The following is a 19,558-nucleotide window of genomic DNA, read 5'->3' on the forward strand; positions in this document are numbered from 1 at the left end:
GAAGCACATTGTGATAATAGAATGCCAAATTGTCAACTCTGTGTTTGGGTGAGAGCTATTTATAGAATCCCAAAGTCTTTTCTTTTGAGAAATAAAACATCATCAGCTCTGTAATATTAGTAATATTGTTCTATTTCTTGTTCGAAATTATTTGCTTCAAATTCAATTTTTTTTCGATTTTTTATTAACTGTTGAAAGAATATCTTACACAAAACTCTTACGTTGATAGGTAAGATCATCTTTACACTGAAAAATCTGGTTACTTTGTTTTGAACATCTACGATAAACATGGCGGCGCCCCAAGTGTACTGAAGTGGTGAAATCGTACATGTTTAAAGACAGGGTTTTGCTTCCACGACGGATATTTCTTACTGTTTTGAATATTATTGCATCTTAGTAGGTATTTCATCGATTGGTTTTGGAGAGATTCTAATCAGAGTATGTTGCACGGTAAAATATCTCGACAAAGTTATGGTTCTAGATTCTAGTTTCACTTTCCTGAGCCTGTGACTTGTTTTTCATTTTGGATTTCGCACATGTCTTGTTAATTACTATTTTAATCACATGCTTTGTCAGCCTTTTAGTTGTTTTAGAGCTGCTTTTTCTCTGAAAAATATAATTGTGGTGTTTGTTTGTCTTTTAGTTTTAGAAAGTAAGTTTTAATCTTGGTATCATAATTTATGAGCAAAATATAGATCTAGATCTAGATATCTAGATTCTAGACTCAAGCCTAGTTTTGAGTTTTGATTTGGCAGGTTAGTATCATTTGTATGGCATGGTCATGAAATAATGTGCAGGCAGTAGAATTTATTATAATATTGATGTTCCTCGTAGATGCAGCAGATATTTTTTTTTCTGTATGTCGTGTTTTGTTGTTGGTAACGTTGGTGACTGTAATCTTATGTCTTGTGTTACTGGTGATAGAGTAAGGGTCTTATAATTATAAGGCCAGTGTGGAAGTTCTCAGCTGGCTCTTTTCTGAAGGGCCACCTCTATTCTCACCCGGAGTGAGAATAGTGCAAGCGAGTCTTGTGGCTATTCTCACCCGGTGCGCGTTCACCAAATTTTGCGTTCGCCCTAAACCACAGAATTCTACACTGTGATAACAGAAAAATTGTAGAATTCTGTGCCGTGAACAAACGTTCCATTACAACTGTAGCCTACTAAAAGCGTACAATTTTGTCTGTGGGCAGTGGAGAGAAAGAGAGAGAGGAGTAGCGCGAGAATTTCCGGGCAACACAAAATGGCGACCCGCGTAGTTCGGCTCGATTCGAAAAGTTAAATGGCCGGCACTATTTCTCCGAACGTTCGGGAAAATAAAGCTGGGCACTATTTCTCCGAACGTTCGGGAAAATAAAGCTGGGCACTATTTCTCCGAACATTCAGGAAAATAAAGCTGGGCACTATTTCTCCGAACACTCTGAAATATCATCCTTTCCCCCAAATTTCGGATATTATATAGATCTATAATTATAGTATGGGCCTACCAAAGATTGTTCGTATACAATATGGTTCAATCGGTCCAAAAAATGTCCGCCGTAAATATTTATATAAAGAAATGCTACAATTCCAAACAGTTTTTCGCTATAGATATGACGTGTTGCCTATGAAAGGTGCTGCTTTTAAACGTAATGTGTTGTGTTCACTCGTGTGCTGTCTAGATCTAGATCTACGGAGGGTTATTGATAACGACACATAGAACTGGCATCTGCGTTTGTCACTGCTGCGACCAATGTACTGACACTGGCAAGCCCCTTTATGTGTGTGATTCCATAATTTACATCTAATATCCTGTACTTTTTTTTAAATTACACGCACATTTAGGGTTAAAACTGCCAATCTTCTTCGGACAGGTGGACACACGCCCTTATTTGTTAATGTTTGTTGTTGTTTATGGGCTGTTCTAATTTTGATTTCTTTCTGTTGTGAAACCTTTCTTTTTCACGTTTTTACACTCATCTAAAAATCTCATCTAGACTAGCTGTTGAAAATTGAAATAGATATAGACCCAAAAATTTGCTCCTGTGTGTGTGTGTGTGTGTGTGTGTGTATGTGTGAGTGTTTGAGTGTGTCTGTGTGTGGTAGTAAGTGGAGAGTGAGGAGTGTGTGTGTGTGTGTGTTTGTTTGTTTTTCGGGCTTTATTTCAGCCTTTATTCAGTAACAGTTCAAAGTATACAAAAATAGAAACACAGGATCCATTCACTCCAGGACTCATGAGTCATTCTTCTCTTTCAGTTTCACTCTTTCATTCAATTCCCGTGTTCTCTCCCGCGGCTCATCCCCGTCCGCATGACTTTCATACCCCACCCCATCCCTCCAGGCACACACAAAGAAAATCTCACTTGTTCCCTGCGAACCATGGACAATAATATAGGCAAAACACCGCCTGAGCTGCATTCCTTTTGTTCGTGAGCTGTGGACCAGGCCAGGGGTGGTCAGTGTCGTCGTCTTGTAGTTGCTGTCGCCTGTGGATACACTCGCACATTCTTCCTTTCACCCGCTCTTTCACTCACACTGTCTCTCCATCCACAGTTCAGCTCGTCATACGTTCAAAAGTTGCCCACTAGTTATGTTTAGTTAGTGTGTGTACATGTGCATGATGGTGGTGGGTGTGTGGTGGGTGTTACTGAAGGTTGTCTGTAGGCGGGCTTGCCATGCGGTACGTGTTCCTTCCCAGACCAGAGGCAGAATGAAAGTTGGCGCCGAACTCTCGCAATAAATAGGCAAAAAATCACGAGACCGGAAGCCGAAAACCGTTCGGAGAAATAAAGACCGGCACTATTTCTCCGAACGTTCGGAGAAATAGTCACTTTGAAGTTAAATAGCCGTAGCATCTTTATAGACAACCAAATTAATTTACTTTTGTGTTTTAACATCATTTTTTTACTTTGTTTTGGTCAATTTGTTCGTCCACACCGATAGACAGTATTCAGAAAGAGACAGAGAGAGAGAGAGAAGAGGGGAGGAGTTGATCTTGCGAGAACTTCCGGGCGGGTGAGAATAGCCACTTTCTTTCTGAAGGGCTCTTTGGCCTTTGGCTTGGAAATTGCCTTCCCGTTTGTTTACATAAGAAACAGAAGTGATTGCTAAGGTAAGGACAGAAGTGGCCATGTAGGCTAAGTGAACCCTACCACATTAGCCAGTAATATTTTTCTGCCTTTTTTGTATTAAAAATTTATTTTTGCCAGATTGAACTTCGATGAACCGGTAAGATTGTAACTTTACCGGACCATCGGTAACCGCCGGAAGGAAATACTTTCACTATGGCGCCCCTGGTGCCTAGTGGTCCGCTAATCTTCCTTTCCGAGCTCCCCTACTCACACTCCTACACACTTTCCTACGTCCTCACCCTTCGACTGCCAACTACCGACTGATGTCTCTTACCGGATTTTTCTGTCGACACGACCGTGCCCTTAGACCCACGACCATGACACCTTGAGGCTAATTTGTCAATCTAATCACATCGGCCTCTATTCTTATGCTTGCGACTCTGCTAGGCCATCTCCTGGTCCGGCCAAGTACAATGGAGGGCCAGAGATGCGCACGAGAGCTCTCATTTGCATATATTGCAACCCCTTCGGTCCTGCTCGCGACTTGGCGAGTGCTGTGAAGCAAGGCTCGGCCTGTTCCATCTCTAACTACCCAGATTGTCCAATTAGCGCCATTGTCCGCTCATGTCATTATTAAATTATTGTTGCCAGCCCCCCTGAAACCCCCACTGTTGTTACATTGATATATGTAATCATGATTGTCCTCTTAATTTTAACGCCATGATCCGCTTTATGTCATTATTTTGCATTTTTGTATGTGTTTTCTTTATTATTGTGTGCAGGGGCCCCCCTGATAGAGCTGGAGTCTGCTCGAATAATCGAAGGCTTGCAAAGCAGCGGACAGCTTGCGCTAGAGGCTTGTGCTTTGCTTTGCCTCCCTTTTGCTACTTTTATTACAGAAGATTGTCTGGTTATTTGAGTTGAGAGGCTTGCGCCAAAAGTGCAAGATCGTTTTTTTTCCATTGTCGGGTTGTAAAAAATAAAAAGCTCTATTTGATGCACTTAAAATTAATAATGGATTCGGCTATTTTTACGATGCAAAGGCCTGTTTGTTTTTAATGTACACGAGCCAGGCGCTTCGTCGTCGCACACAAAAGACCTCAGTTCGATTCCTATATGGGGAGAAATTTTTACTGAGAACCTCCGTCTTTCTGCTGGGGCGTTGTTCCCTCTCTGCCCAGGTTGGCTCTGACATTGGGTAGAAATAGGACTAGCCCGTCTCCTAAATTTCTGTATTATGTCACTGTGAGTGTAAAATATCTACAAAATAGGTTACATACATACGATACAAATGCCAATCACAACAACCCCTGGAGTTTTCCGTTCTAGGGTAATCTAAGTCTACTTCTTATTACTACCAGAAACATAGGTCTCTGTTACTACAATATACGCTCCCTCCCACTTATCCATTGGCTAAGTTGATCACGGCAGGAAGTTAAAAATAACTTCAGCTCTCAACGTCTTGCACCAAAACAAGCACAGCCTCTCCCTTCCTCCACGGCTCAGAGTTCACAGTGTGTGCGGTCTTGCTGCTACAGCAAGACAGCAAATCAGCCGAGTGACTTGCCAGGTTGCGAGCTGGTCCTGGGAGCCAAAGAAAAAAATGGGAGCCGAGGGACTTGCCGGGCTGTGAGCAATTCTCTGGCACAAAGCAAGACAATGGGAATCATGAGACTTGTGTGCTGCGGACGGAATTTGAGACTTGATGGCTGTCCACTGCTTGCAAGCCTTCGATTAATCGAGCAGACTTCAGCGCTACGCCGCGCAGTGACACTGTGAGCGGGATTTCTCTCTCTCCCCCCCGCTCTCTTTTTCTGACATAAGTGGACTCACGGATTGCAAGCAGGGTGGGGAGGATGAGGGGGTCTGACATGAGTATCTGCGCGGATTGCTAGTTGGTGTGGACTTGAAGCTTAGGCTAGACCAAGGAGGTTACAGTTTGTTCTAGACGTAACTTATGCTGGTGATTTGATTTGATGATTTGACCAAGTGATTTGGGGCTTGTGACTGGAACTAGGGGCTTGCGAGCAGGAGCAGGTTTGATACCGGGGTACAGCTCTACCCCCTGACACTAAATCCCATACCCACCCTCAACCACCACCTCTCGCTCACCCCACCTCGCCGCTGGCTTGCGCTCTGCGTGAAGTCACCCGGGGAACTACATTTTGTCCGTATGTAGAAAAATATGAGTGCGTAGTTAGGGTAGGGGTGCGTAGTAATCAGGGGTCCAGACGGGTGGTCCGGTAAAGTACCATCCTGCCGGTGGACCCACTGTGTTTACATTGTATGCGCACTAGCCATAGCAGTGGGAGGTTTCATGGGGGCAAAAATAATAATAAAAAAATACCCACACGATCTTCACGTTTACCTGGCACATTATCAGTTTCAAAATGCAAAATGGCTGCCAGTGGAACGGGAAGGCAATTTCCAAAGAGCGTTGGCTCTTCTTTATTTTGTGAGTCAAACTGGTACTAGAATAACAGCGAGCTAAAATCTGCTACTAATTGCTGATTTTGTCATTGTCCGCTCCCATTTACCCTGCTCACACATTAAGAACAAAGCTTAGTTATTAAACTTATATGAATCACTTACTTTATCACTAACTTCAATTAAGGCGGGTCACTTTTGAAGTTACTTCTTTAAAAGGATGCCCATCCATATCAAATGAAATGCATCAGTTCTGTAATCAGATGATGTTGAGTTTGGTTTAGGTCAGGGAATGACTCTGGTCAGTGAACACAATTTGTAATTTATATCATGTTTCATGAAATTTACCTTTCTGCTTTGTTTAATCACATTTTTCTTGGAGCTGTCTTTTTTCATGCACCTGATTTTGGAGGATTGGATCAGATTGTGTCGATATGGCAGTATGATGTTTTACCGAAAACCCCCGAAATCCCCCAAAACCCATGAAATACCGAAATCCCCAAAGAATCTATCGGGCGTGGGACCTTGGTCACCTCATGTCACTGTATAAAAACAAATGTCAACAAAAGCTTTGTGTTGAAGAACTCTGTGTTTATTCGTCACAACTACATGTGTTCATAGCTTCTGTTATTTTTTTTAAGTAGTTGTGATCTTGGGGTACATTTGCGCTTGACCAGGCCAGGTTTCTTGCTGGGTGTCTGCGACAGTTTCTGGCTACCCTGGGAGCATACCAGGCTAGCTCCTACCTTGGTGGTCGTCAGGAATGAAGAGAAGTGGCGTTCTTGTGTTTTTTTAGGCATCTTCAGCCATGTCTCACTGCCTACAACAAATTTACCAAACTCGTTGCACAGGATGTAATCCCCCGGGCCCAACAGGGTTCTCATGACTTACTGGTATTGTCTGTTGTGCACACCAAGTCAAACAATTTCTGCCTCTTCCAGTTGAACGCCTGTTTGAATATGTGATTGATGCTTTCACAGTTAATGTTCGTCCAGCGCATTGTAGCTTTGCTTTTTCTGGCATGTGAAGAAGTTTTTCTGCTGTATAGAGCCAAGGCGGGTTTTCAAGTAACTTGCAGACACTGGATGGTCTTCTCTGCAATTCCTCAGAATCTCATCCCAAATGAGCTCACACGCTAACTGGTCAACAGCATCCAGCAGGCTCCCAGAGTCAAACAGCCTGTCGATAATGGTTGATCTGCTCCTACTGTCGACTCCTACCTTGTCCTGTAGAAACCTGTCCACATTGTTCTTTAGATGTCGAACACAGCTTAACCGCATAGCAGATGGCATGGCCTAAGCCACGGCAGCTCACAAGGCCTTCTCCTCATTGCTGCCAACTACCACGTGAGAAGTTTTTGCTACAAATTGCTCAGAGACCAGAGATATGACATTGCTACAACGAGAAATGATTATGAAATGCAGCTAGCCCAACAGGGGTCTCTTGACTTCTAGCCAGTTATACAATCGCCTCGCTACTGAACTGTGAACCTGAATTCAAGTCAGTAGGCTATGCATGCACCAGTGATGTTGTTGTTATTGTTGTTATCGATCCAGACACAGGTGATTAGTTTATTTTCTGTTTTTTCGGGGGTTTTCCTCGATATGGTGGCTTTTCCCTTTTGATGAAGGAAAATTTGGCTTCTGAACACTCAAGTGAGACAAATGTCATATTGGGATTTGATATTTTCTGCTATGGATCGTGGTTCTTGACTCATTCAGTGCTGAGTGCTAAGGATGAGAATTTTCGCAGAAGTTGGCCCCGCCCCCATTTTCCTGACAAGTTTTCTTGAATTTTTCCCTGATTGTTTTAAAAGAAAAATAGCCTTTTCTACTCTAAGCATCATGCGATGTATTCAATATTGCAGAGAGTGACTGTAAAAAAGGATATTGAGACAACTAGATCTAGCTCTTCCACTCATTCGTTGCTGTTGGTGACAAGGGAGGTTAAATTGTCTCTGGCTGTGCACCTTTTGATCTCCCTTTCCCAAGTGTTTGTAACATAGCATTCAGTTCATCTCACAGTGTTTCCTGCTTTGATTTTGCACATACTGGTGTTCTGGTTTATTAATTATATGACTGATGCTAAGTTTTAGATATTGTCTGTTTGCCTTTTTCACTATTCAGTCTGATTTGTATTTTTCTGAAAATTTATTTCCAGACTCAAAGTATACTTTAAAAAATTTTCAGGTTCTGTTTGTGAAGTGGTGGTGTTGACAGCAGCATTCACATTGCCTCGCCATGGCTCCCCAGGGAGATGACAGCCTAGCTACATTTCAGGCTACTTTGGAAGACTGGAATGCCAAATTTTCCAGTGAGGCAAATTTCGATCCTATTCCAATTTTGAACAAGTAAGTAGAATAGTCCTAGTCTACAGTATGGGAACAGATTCATTTGTTGATTATTGAGGAAACGTTTTCCTCAATTCCACTGATTTGACTGTGGTCTGAAGTTGATAATAAAGCTTTGAAATAAGATAATTTATGGATGATAGGCTGACGGCTGTGATTTTTTGCATATAGGCTTGCAAGACTTGCAGTTTGTAGGATTGTAGAGAAGGAACAAGATTATAAGGTTGTTTGGGGGGGGGGGGGGTGTTGTTGAAAGGGAGATGTGTGCATTGAATTTTGTTTGTTTTAATTTCTGTTTCTTGGGGGGTGGGGGGGGGGGGGGTTCTTTCTTTAGATGAAAAATTAAAATACTATATTTTACATGTCTTGAATAAAATGCTTTTAAGCTTTAAAGGTAGTAGTGCACTTGGCTCTGATCACATAATCAGGTTGGTGTAACTTTGAGAAGCAGTGTAATAACATTTGGGCATTCCCATGTTTTAACTGAAACCTTCACCAGTGTTTACCCCTGAGCTATCACTAACAAAAGATCATTCTTTAAAAAAAATTAGATTGCAAATAGCATTGAAGAAAAAATAACCTGAAATGGATATTGTGAGGGATGAGATGTAATTTACACTGCTGTATCTGGCTGCTTGCCAACTTCTTTTGTATGTTTTGTTTTCCATTCTACCCCAGGCTTGCGCAGTTGCTGGAACATGCTACTGAGGATTTTTATAAAATGGACCCTGACCCCCTGGATGATAGGCCTCCCGGTAAGTCAACTTTCTTTTTGTCCTTTACACTATTTCTCTTACTGTCTGCCATCTGGGAAAAGGTTGAAAATCTGTAAATGCCAATGGTATACACTGTATTTAAGACTGGAAATTTAAAACTGCAGCCTTTTAAAAAATTCTTTCATAATAGTAATTACACTGTTTCCCTCTCTCCTCGCAGTTAATGAGAAGTTCAATTATTCATAGTCGCTGGTGTGTCACTTAAATGCGTATACCGCAGTAAATACTGATATACAGGAATTAAGAAAAGTAAATGCATTGAATGTATGTTGATACATGCTCCCATTCATCAATAAAGTTATAAGCTACAGAGAAAGTATTTAATACAGCGGCAGATATTGCTGTTTTCATGACAAGACTGTTTTGATTTTTGTTTTGTCCAGGGCGTCAAATCCCCACCTGTGGCCTTGGTCAGATGATGAAAGTGATTTTCAAAAATGAGGACTTTATGAATACTGTAAGTTGCTGGTAGAAGTGTTCTTCTGACCCATTTGTCTGTACTCATTGTCATTTTTTTTGCCCATTGTTCTCCACATTTGTTTTACGCCCAGCTGTTGTAAATACAAATCAGTTTAAAAGCTGTATGAAACATGCATTTTGGTATATATCTGTTTACTAAAAGCTCTTTCTCAAGAAAAATAATTGCAGACTGGAACATTTATTCATGGGAAGCTCCTCTATGCAAAACAACTGTGGTCTTCTGTATTTATATTGTTGGGAAATGCCTTGTAAATAAAAATAATGCAGGACTGGTGTATTTGTATAGTTTATGGAAAGTCTTTGTAACTGAAAATAATTTTGTAGTGGTTTGCTTGTTCATGAAAAGCCTTTCTAAATAATTCTTGTCCATCAAGTTCTGATACCTCAACTATTGAGTTGAGTCACAATTTATGTATATATATTACTTTTACTGTACTGGTACCATGAATAGCTCACTGAAATTTCATGGCCCAATTTTTCTTTTTCATAGATTGTTGGTTCATACTTGTTGAAAGGCTCTTATCGTGATGGAGGTCCAATATTCACCGCGGCCTGCAGAGTGTTGCTTGTGCTGCTACCTGGGTTAGAGACAAGTGTTCCTTTTAGAGAAACGGTAAGATTTCACACTGAGCCAGGAGTGCATGCCTGTGTTAATTTCATGAGTTTGTTTTTGTGCTAGCATCTCAGAGGGAGTAGAGTAATTCAAAACTGCGCCATTGTTAAGTATAAGTTAAATAATGCCTCTCTAAATTTAGTGATTTCGAAGGCACAGTGTTTGACTGAAGATCAGGAATCGAAAAGGGAGAGGAGGAAGGCATCATAGTTGTGCTTCAGGTTCTGTTGAAAGTTTTTGTTTTACATATCTAGGAACAGATAAGATTGCTTTAGGACTCCTTGGAGATATAGACAGAATATTATTGTTTTTAAAAAGAAAATATTTATTCAATCATATCAAAGATCTACATTTGCTTACTTGTTTTGTTTATTTGAGTGAAATACAAATGCATTACAATGAAGAAAAAGTGTGCACAATTGTGCTGAGTGCAATGTTTAGTAAGAAAATTTTGTTGTGTTTGTCTTGGGGGCTTGGCAAAGAAAATGTAGCACCAGTTCTTGTGGCTGCCTAAGGCATTAACTATCACTTATAATTTGACTTTTTCGGTCATTATTACTACCAGTTGTCTGCTGTTTTTTTTGGTGCAAACATGAACTTGTTACAGAAGCGCCACTCGTTCTCCGAGTGGTGGCGACCCATGTGTTTGTTTTAACATGGCACTCAGTCTTCCTTGTCTGATACATTTAGTTTTATTGTCACCCTTGTGCAAAATCAGCGACAAAAGAAAAATTACAAACGAAATACAAACCAACAACAACAACATCAACAAAGACAACATAATGGGGCTACTTTCGATTGGGGCCTCAGATGGGATTGGTTTGTTTTCTTTATCTTGATCAGTCCTGCCTAAGACGGCCACCTGTCTTATACGGGCACTTTTCTCCTTGACAATTGGTGGCCGTCTTACACAGGTTTGACTGTATATGCCAGCTAACACAAGAGAATAAATGCTGGATGTTAAAAGATATATATGTCCTTTTCACAACATCCACTGGAAAAAAATATATATCATTCGAGTATCGGTACTTTTGTGGCCAGTTTAGTAGTTTAGTTTCATTGGAATATACCTCTAACATTTTTGTAATTTTGTATATCTCCATACAGGAAGGTGTAGTTGAAAGGCTGTGCCATTGGACTGAGTTTGCAGATGAGCCCCTGAAGTCGTATGCCACAGGGTTGTTGGGAGGGGCCATGGAACTCAATGACATTGCTGTGCGCTTCAGGGACGAAAGCCTGCACCTGGTAAGTGATGTGAACTTTAATACGCGTTTTCTTAAATTTCTCATGTGGGTAATAGTTTTTTATTTTGTATGGAATGACAAAACGGTTTTTTAGTGGAATACCTGGTGAGAAGGAGAATAAATCGGGAGGATAAAAGAGAAGGAACGGAGAACTGAGGAAGAATATTCTCAGCCACAGATCTCTGCTATCCTTTGCAGTTGTCAGAAATGCAATTGAAGTTGAGGTAGTCCAATACTGTTTGGCTCAGTTGTGCGTTAATTTACTTCCTCAGGTCCCGATCATGCTGAATCGACTGCATGAGCTTATGGCAGAAGCAAAAAAAGAGGTGGAGACACAGAAAGAGCAGGAGGGTCTCAGTAGCATTGAGGAAACGGGCAGGTCGAGCAAGGAGGAGGTTGGAAAGTCGCCCAGACACTTTGCCAGTCTGGCTACAGGGGAGACACCTGCTTCTGTTCCTCGTAGGAAAGGTGGGCTCATTTCTCTCTCAAAGAGTTTTCTCTGTTTACTTTTTCAATGGCTGACCTGTTCTCTCCCATTAATGGAAATAATATTATTAGAGATTGCATTTATATGGCACATATCTCTTTACTAGAAAGTGGACTCAGGGCACTGAAAAATGTATGTACAGATCCCTAGGCATTCCAGACTAATCTCAGCTGCTACTTCGTTTCCAGTGCTAGCAGATCACTTCTTACAGTTTAGTAAGCCATTCATGATCTCAGAGCTACAGGGTTCTGTCTCATGTATATTCGAGAAAGAGAAAAAAAATCCCCCCAAGACCCCAAAGATCTTGATTTCTTTCCGAGTCTGAAAAACTTGGTACTGAAATGAAAGTTTTTCTTACTAGTGTATTTCTCAGACAATGTGTTAATTACCGTGACCTCCCCAAGAAGATGTGACCCTCGCTCTAAATTTTCTGTTGAGTTTTTTCCAATAATGATGAATTGAGACTTTTCTTTGAAGAATATTTCTCTTTTGGTCTTATTGCTTTTTTGCCTTGAGCACAAAGGTGGTCAGTGAATTATATTTTTGTAGATCGATTGTTAGAGGAGTGCCCCTCAGTATGTCATTCTTCATGTCTCAATTTTACAGAATATGACAATTTCAATCTCTGCAACAAAGTTTGAATGTAGAAAATGAAACCTTGTAACCTCAGTAAGTGTTAGTTTTGATGAAAAGTAGGGTAAGTTTTGAATTCAGAGAGCAAATGTTTGGAAACCATAACTATTGATTCCCTGCTTATAAAAGATACACAGTGAAATAAAAAGGTGTTCTTTTGTCTGTTCCATTTTGTGACTACTCTTCCTTCGTTAATTCTGTCTTATCATTGTTACACTCTTTGCCATGTTTGATGTGGAGATGTTATTTTACTGAACTGCTCCCATCTGCCCCTAGTGCCCCTGACACACAGGCTGGAAGCAATAACTTAAATTATATTGATTTGGCTGTGGTGTATTCACATACTTTTCAATTTTGTGGATACTTCACCTTTTGGCTCTACAAATGGCTTGCTTAAAGGGTGGTTCGAGGGCACACTTTCTTTTTTTCCCCTCATTGTTTCTGTCGGTCTTTCTTTTTTTTTTCTCTGCACGAAATGACTGTGATGGTGTTAATGTGCTTTTTCTGTGATCAAATTAACTTGGGTTTGGTCCACCAACAGATATGAGCCCGGCGAGTGCCTCTGAGAAAGGAGACTACCGAGGCTCTCTGAAGAGGTCGTTGTCCCCCAGCCACAGTTTCAGTGTGCCCAAACGGAGCAGGACCTCGAGCGAAAATCTCAGCTGTGAGTTGTTTAAGAACTTTGCTTGGTTGTCACCAGCAATTTGGATCAGGATTTTTTGTTTTGGTTAAAATAGAGTACATCAAATGTTTGTCTTCTCTTTGGGTCACAAGGAGCAGTTTTATTTGTTTGAGTAAAAGAGTACATGAGCATGATAATTTTGTTTAGCTTAGAAGGAAAAAGTGTATGGAATATATTATGATGTTTTGTTCTAGAACTCGACATTTTTTTTTAGGTAGTTGTTTCATTTCAACTGGCAAGATGTTATAGTGTCATTGTTTGGACTATAGCTTTTAAAATTTGCTTTTGGTGTTGACAAAGCAATGAAAATAGACAGTTACCTTCGATATGAATTATTTTACCATTTCATCCTGTGCATGTCAAATTTAGACTCGTGTCTTATAAACCTGTTTAAATGAAAGTAGATTTATGCTGTGAAGCATCATGTTCTAAGTAACTCTTTGTAAAGTGAGGAAAACAGCGCCTGTCGTGAAATAACTTTCTTTACGCGTAAAATGAAATTCAACATGAAAATTACTATGTGTCTCTTTCAGTCTTTGACCCGGAGCACAGCAACAGCAGCTGGGCAGAAATCCGTCCGTATGTGATCGGTACATATTGCTTGGAGCCGTTGAGTGTGTCCATGAAGCAGCGTCTGATACTTCAGTACCTGACGCCTCTTGGAGATTACCACGAGGTAAAAATCTCTTCTAGTGAGAAGTGTGACCCAATTTGGATGTTATGGATTCTGATCTGCTCTTTCTTTCTCTTAGTAAAAGTAGAGTTTAACACCCCCCCCCCCCCCCCCCCCCCCCTTCCATTTTGAACTTCTTGACCGAGTACACAACATCCAGGGTCATCTTGGGATCATTTTTGTGTTACAGCTATTTTCTTACTGGTAACTGGTGGGGTGTTGTGTTATGGTGCTTTTCTTTTGCTTCTTTTATTGCTATTTTTGGTGTTAGTTGTGTATGTATTCTTGCTCTTCTTCCCTGTCTTTATAATGTTAATTGTGCTGCAATGTTCATTGCTCATTTGATCACGAAATTAGTTTGGTCTGAGTAACAGCATTACACTCCTTGTTTTAAAAGTGTTGTATTTTTCACAGCTGTTGAGTCCTATCCTGGCCCACAATGCCTTGGACTTGATCTTCTTCTACATCAATCTGAATGAGAACAGAGATGTCAGACTGGCGTTTGAGGCTCTTAGGGTAAGAGTATTTTGTTTTTGTTTGTTCTTAAAATTTGAAAGTTTTCTTGTCTGTTGGGTTAAATGTAATGTCTTGTTTTCAGGAGCTCAGCTTTGTTTCTTTTACACAATAAAAGTTTGTTGAAGAGCGTGGGTTGACACATACTCAGTAGTAATACTGGTAAAGATACAGAGAAAATGCTTCATCATCATTTCTTAAGAGTTCAAAACGGGCAACGAGACAATCTTTACTTTTGCTGTTCTCAAAGCACATCTTTGCATAAATGGTGTGTTCTATCTATTTAGTACAGACCAGCATCTGTGGTGTAGTGATTAAGTCATTGTATAGTGATACTGTATCTCTCTCAGCCAAAGTTGGCCCTGTTAGGCAGGGTCAAAACAACCTGCCTTCTCTTAATACATTGCACCCTAACTTGCCCTGGATCGCCCGAGATTTCCTTACGCGCTCCACCCTAACTCGTCGGAATCGCCCGCTCCGACCAAGCGTCTTTAGAAACGAAGTCTCGCCTTAACAAGACTTTGGGGCAGAGATTTTGGTTTACATAGTTATTGAAAAATGTTTCTTCTTCCATTTGATATCGAAACGCAATTTTTCGGATTAGTAGTTTTAGTATTAGAGCCAATCGAAATGCGATCACGTTTCCGACACTTCAAAGGTGTCTCGATTTGATGAAAAGCGGCACAATTGAGTTTGAAAAAGGAAATAACGGTGGATTTGAGCAAGTACAAGCAAATGACTAATGAGATGAATCAGATATTGATGAAAATGTTGTCGCTAGAGTTTTCAGCGGTTTAGAATTTAGATCTAGGGCCTGATCGCGAGGCTGAGAGTGAGAGTGACGGGTCAGAGACATCGACTGAATAAAGTTGGAACCTTTCCAACAGCTTGTGCGTACATAAACTTATATTTTATGTGAAACTACATTAATTTCTCTTTCTAATTTGTATTTTTTCAGGATTTTGGGAATTTGTTTAGTATTTTTGAAATGCGTTTTTTTTAATGCGTATATTCACGAGAGGTAGGTACCTTCCCCTTGCTTAGGATCAAGGGGTAGACTTCCCGTCCAGACCCTAAGGGTGTAATGTGTTAATATCTAAATTGTGTAGATAGGAGCTTACTGCATTAACAAGCTCTCAATCTAATTATTGCAGTTCCTGTCTGTGATTTTGTGTCACAAGAAGTTTGCGGCTGAATTCATCAGCAAAGGTGGCATTCAGAAGTTGCTGGAGATCCACAGGCCGTCCATTGCAGCCACAGGCGTTTCTTTGTGTTTCTACTACATCACTTACTTTGAAGATGCAACAGAGAGGGTGAGTGAGTCTTTCCTCCCTGTGTTACTCCATATCTAATTATCTAGGTCACAACACAGCTGTCTAAGTCATTTTTGTTGTTGTTTGTTTTGAGCATACTTTAATATAGATTGTTAAGTGCATAGAGCTGGTTGTTGAGCGCCAATTAGTGCAATATAAATGTAATCTTTTATTATTGTTTAAAAAATGAAAAACTGAGCTCATGTATATCAACCCTATAATTTGAGCAAAAATGGAAATGTCTCCAAATGTATTTAAAGTGCATGAAACAGCGGCCTGCTGTATTTATGCAAAGAAACAAGTAACCAGCATTTTTGTTTTACCAGTAACTAGAAACCAGATAATCACGATTGAGGCAAATGTGTTATGACCATGACATAGTGTTGCTGTTGGCGTCGGTGGCTTAGTGGTTAAGCTCTCGGACTCGCAACCGTAAGGTCGTGGGTTCGAATCCTGTCAGGGGCCTGACGTTGTGTCCTTGGGAAAGGCACTTTGCACAAATTTTCCTCACTTCACCCAGGTGGAAATGGGTACTCGGCTATAGACAGTAAAGATCTTGTCGGTTTGATAGTGTTTGAGTGCGTGAAATCCGCAGCTTGCACTGTATGCTTCTTCCGAAGCTGAGAATGTTTCTGAGTGTTCTCAGAGGGTCTGCTGGGGTAATAATAGTTGTAAAGCGCATAAAGCATGCTCTTGAGCATGGATATGCGCTATATAAATGCAATTATTATTATTACTAGGCATAATTGAGTGGGTAAGTTAATCTTTGCTCTAAGTATATATTTAAGTCTAATGCGGCCTCATTACTAAAAATTTCATGTGAATCTGAAATCCATTTTGTGGTCGTGTCTGTTTCTTCCTTTTTTTGGGGGGGGGGGGGGTATTTTATTCTCATATAATTCTTACATTATGATTTTAATTGTTTCTATTTTACAGCTGAGCATGCTCCCAGAAAGTGTCTTGTCTGATGTGGTCTCGTAAGTACTTTCAAGTTTTTATTTCATAGAGTTGTTGACTTGGCTAACTTAATGAAAGAATAAGCTAAGTTCTAAGACTGGTTCTTGCATAGTTTGTTACTACATGTTTCCTTTTAATTGTTATTATGTACTGTTTGCAAAAGGAAAAGGATACCAGACTTTAATGATTGTTAATGTTAGAACTCTGACTAAAGGGTCTTGTGTTCAATTCTGCAATTGAAAATGAAAAATATATATATATTACTGAAATCCTGCACTTCAGAGGATATGTGTTAAATCCTTCACCTTATAATAAACAACATGTGTTAAATCGTATGTTTGCTAATCCTTAACTCTTTATTTACGGCAAGCTGCTCCCAGCGGCTCGCGGTCGGAACCACTGTGCCGCTGGGTCATTGACAGCGGCTCGGGCACATTCCTTTATGACGACTTCGACATCTTATATCCGCAGTTCATTCATTAGATGAAGAACTATCAAAATAGGTTTGCTAGTTTCGATTTAATGACGTTTTTGTCCTTTTTAGATTTAGCACAAAAAAGGGCCCCAGTGTAGTGGGTGTACTCCCCTCGGAGATAAATAGTTAAACAATGTGTATGAGGTCCTGAACTCAATTTATCTGGAATCCTAAACTTTGCTATACATTTGTACGTGCAGCTACAACCTGTGGCTGATGGAATGTTCCCACGACTCCAGCACCTGCCACGCCTGCCTGTTCTTCTCTCAGTCCTTCACATACAAAGTCATCCTGCGGCTGTTTGACCAGAAGGACGGCATGCGCAAGCTCATCAATGTGGTAAGTGCCTATGTATAGTCATAACTTATGGCCTGCATTTCTGGAATGGATGGGGAAGAATTATTGTCTTGTTGTGTGATTAGATGGCGTCTATGGTAGGTCTTATTTCTTTATTTTCCTTCTGCTTCTTCTCTCTGTGCTACTTTTCTTGATCTCAGTAGTGTCTGATGTAATAGTAAGACTTTTCACCATTGGTAAAAGAAGACTTGAAGTTCTATTCTTGTATTAGGGAGTTACCTGATCATATAACTTCGTTTGTTTACTGAGATGCTGTGTCCCATGCAGCTTTTGTTTTCCTTGACAGAGTCAAAAACAACCAGCTTCTGAAGTAATCAAAGATTTTTTCGCTGACGTAAAACATTTACAATTTATTGTTCATGTAGCCTGTCAAGTACAAAAGATTCTTAGTCCTTGTAAAAGTATTTAAAATCATCTTGAGAAACTGGAGGATTGGGGACCTGTTTCAGTGTGAACCTCTGACCAGTGTCCCTTCAAACTATGACCCCCTGTGCCAATTGCACAAGATCCAGGGCCGTCAGCGATAGCCAGAAAGCTCTGACCAATGTCAATTGTCTTTGTTTCCAGATCTCCACCCTGAGCATCCACAGCCTGGAAGGGGCTAACGATGAATCTGAGGACGCTCTTCACCAGATGCGACAGAGAGCACGCCTGGTGTGTGGCACACTGCGCATGTACTTCAAGACACACAACATTCTCAAGGCAGATGAACTGAGGAGGGTTCACCACCATGAGGGAGGCAGCTCTTCTGTGAGAGAGGGAAAGGTGAGGGGATTGCTGTGCTAGCACTCATGCAGACACTTTATCGACAGCAACTTTTAACTGTTCTAAGCCCAGAAAGCAAAATTTTTTAGTAGAGATAACAACTTTTTGAATTTTTTAAAAGTTGTACCCATTTTCTGTATCTCTTCTTTCTTGTTCTTTTTCAAAATTTAGAATCTGATATTCAACAAAATGTTTGTGGAGCACATGAAATGAAATAAGAAATTAAAAAAATTGGGATGTTGTACATTTGAACAACAGGCCAATGATATTTAATTTACTGAACTGACACATTCCTTTTTGAAGGGGTTTTTTTTTTGTCATGGAGAATAGTTTCTTTACTTTCATAAAACATTCATAGTTTTGTTCCAGCTATTTTCTCACAGCTGTCAGTGGTGGACATGTTTTGGGTATCATACGTTAATACTGAATATTATCACCTGTAAAAATCCGTTGTACTGCAGGTTGAAGAACTGGCAGTCGACTACTCCTGAAATATAGTAGGGGAACGCAAAGAAGAAGAAGATACTGAATATATGAGAAGGTCTCTGTTTATTACTGATCACTTCACACTGTTCTGTACGACTTGTTCTCCAGTGTGTGAAGGACACGAAGCATTCGATGGAAGAAGAAGTGGATGTATTGCTGAACTACCTGCCGCCCAGGTCTGACTGGCTGCCGGAGATTCTGATCAACAAGTTGGGAGGGCTGTCCATCTTGTGCCAGCACATTGCCCTCTCCCCGACCTGGGAGAATTATCAGGGAAAGTAGGTCACCAGATGCTGTATGGTTGTAGGTTATCTTGAGTCAGGGAAAATAGGTGGCCAGATGTTTTAAGGTTGTAGTTAACCATGAATATAATATTTCACCGGGAATGGATTAGGTTGAAAATTGTTGAGAGATGAATGAACAATTTTGGGGTCTTTTTGATTAGAGGGAGTGTGAGTTTGTTTAGGTGGATATTTCTCTGTACCATTTTAATTTCATATGTTCATGTGTAGTTTGTATGAAATGTAGTTCAGTTTGTGACCTAAAGAAATGTCAGTATTCTTTTGGGGTTTCGTTTTTGGCTGCCGTTGCCAATTAACTTAAGCCTGAGGAGTTATTATGAAGTCTTGTAATATAAGCATTTTGTCTGAAGGGCTACACATTGGCGAGAATCCACCTTTGCTTTGGCCGTTGAAAAATCTTGTCAGTATGTTACTGTTTTCGCACCCATAAAAATGACAGCTTTTTTTGTATGCTTCCCAGGAAGTTGGGATTGTTTCAGAATGCTATCATGTCTGCTAAGGTAATAATATAGATAGTAAAGCACTTAAAGCGTGCTGTTGAGCAGGAATTTGGGCTATACAAATGCAATCTATTATTATTGTGCAGGACGGACACGATTGTGGCGGCCTTGGACGTGCTCAGCATGTGCAGCGTGTCCCACAGGACCCAGCTATTGCTCAACGGCAACGTCAGCCTCAGGAACAATGTCGTCACGCCGATCATGTGGTCAGTCCTAGAGAATTGATGATGATAATGATAAATTAGAATTGTATTTATAAAGTGCACGTCCGTAATAGAAAGTAGGCCCTATGCAGTGTACAATTTATTATGATGATTAAAAAGAGATGTACTCAACGCTAATTCAAGTATTATACTGTAATATGCCATTGATTAATTATTTCGTGACTGGTCCAGAAAGTTTAGATATCTTGATTGCTTATGTAAAATAGTAAATACAGTTGAATCTGATTTAACAGCCAATTGTCCAAGATAAT

General features: G+C 40.4%; 1 protein-coding gene across 4 annotated transcripts in view; it reads left to right on the top strand.

The window, feature by feature from the left end:
• The first annotated feature begins 258 nt into the window (after positions 1-258).
• The window catches only part of LOC101853677 (DDB1- and CUL4-associated factor 1), a 45,113-nt gene continuing 25,813 nt past the window's right edge, over positions 259-19,558 (top strand). The window contains exons 1-16 of one of the 4 annotated variants that reach the window (XM_035973833.1): positions 259-450; positions 7,667-7,827; positions 8,506-8,582; positions 8,987-9,060; positions 9,574-9,696; positions 10,804-10,941; positions 11,213-11,408; positions 12,602-12,724; positions 13,276-13,418; positions 13,830-13,931; positions 15,083-15,241; positions 16,178-16,218; positions 16,874-17,012; positions 17,598-17,795; positions 18,390-18,559; positions 19,170-19,289. In XM_035973833.1, the coding sequence (XP_035829726.1) occupies positions 7,718-7,827; positions 8,506-8,582; positions 8,987-9,060; positions 9,574-9,696; positions 10,804-10,941; positions 11,213-11,408; positions 12,602-12,724; positions 13,276-13,418; positions 13,830-13,931; positions 15,083-15,241; positions 16,178-16,218; positions 16,874-17,012; positions 17,598-17,795; positions 18,390-18,559; positions 19,170-19,289 (1,913 nt within the window). In that variant the 5' untranslated portion in view covers positions 259-450; positions 7,667-7,717. The remainder of the gene's footprint in view (positions 451-7,666; positions 7,828-8,505; positions 8,583-8,986; positions 9,061-9,573; positions 9,697-10,803; positions 10,942-11,212; positions 11,409-12,601; positions 12,725-13,275; positions 13,419-13,829; positions 13,932-15,082; positions 15,242-16,177; positions 16,219-16,873; positions 17,013-17,597; positions 17,796-18,389; positions 18,560-19,169; positions 19,290-19,558) is intronic. The other 3 variants (XM_035973834.1, XM_035973835.1, XM_005091674.3) reach the window with 3 other exon arrangements.

This window comes from Aplysia californica, unplaced genomic scaffold (genome assembly GCF_000002075.1).
Source record: "Aplysia californica isolate F4 #8 unplaced genomic scaffold, AplCal3.0 scaffold00034, whole genome shotgun sequence".
Lineage (NCBI taxonomy): Eukaryota > Metazoa > Mollusca > Gastropoda > Aplysiida > Aplysiidae > Aplysia > Aplysia californica.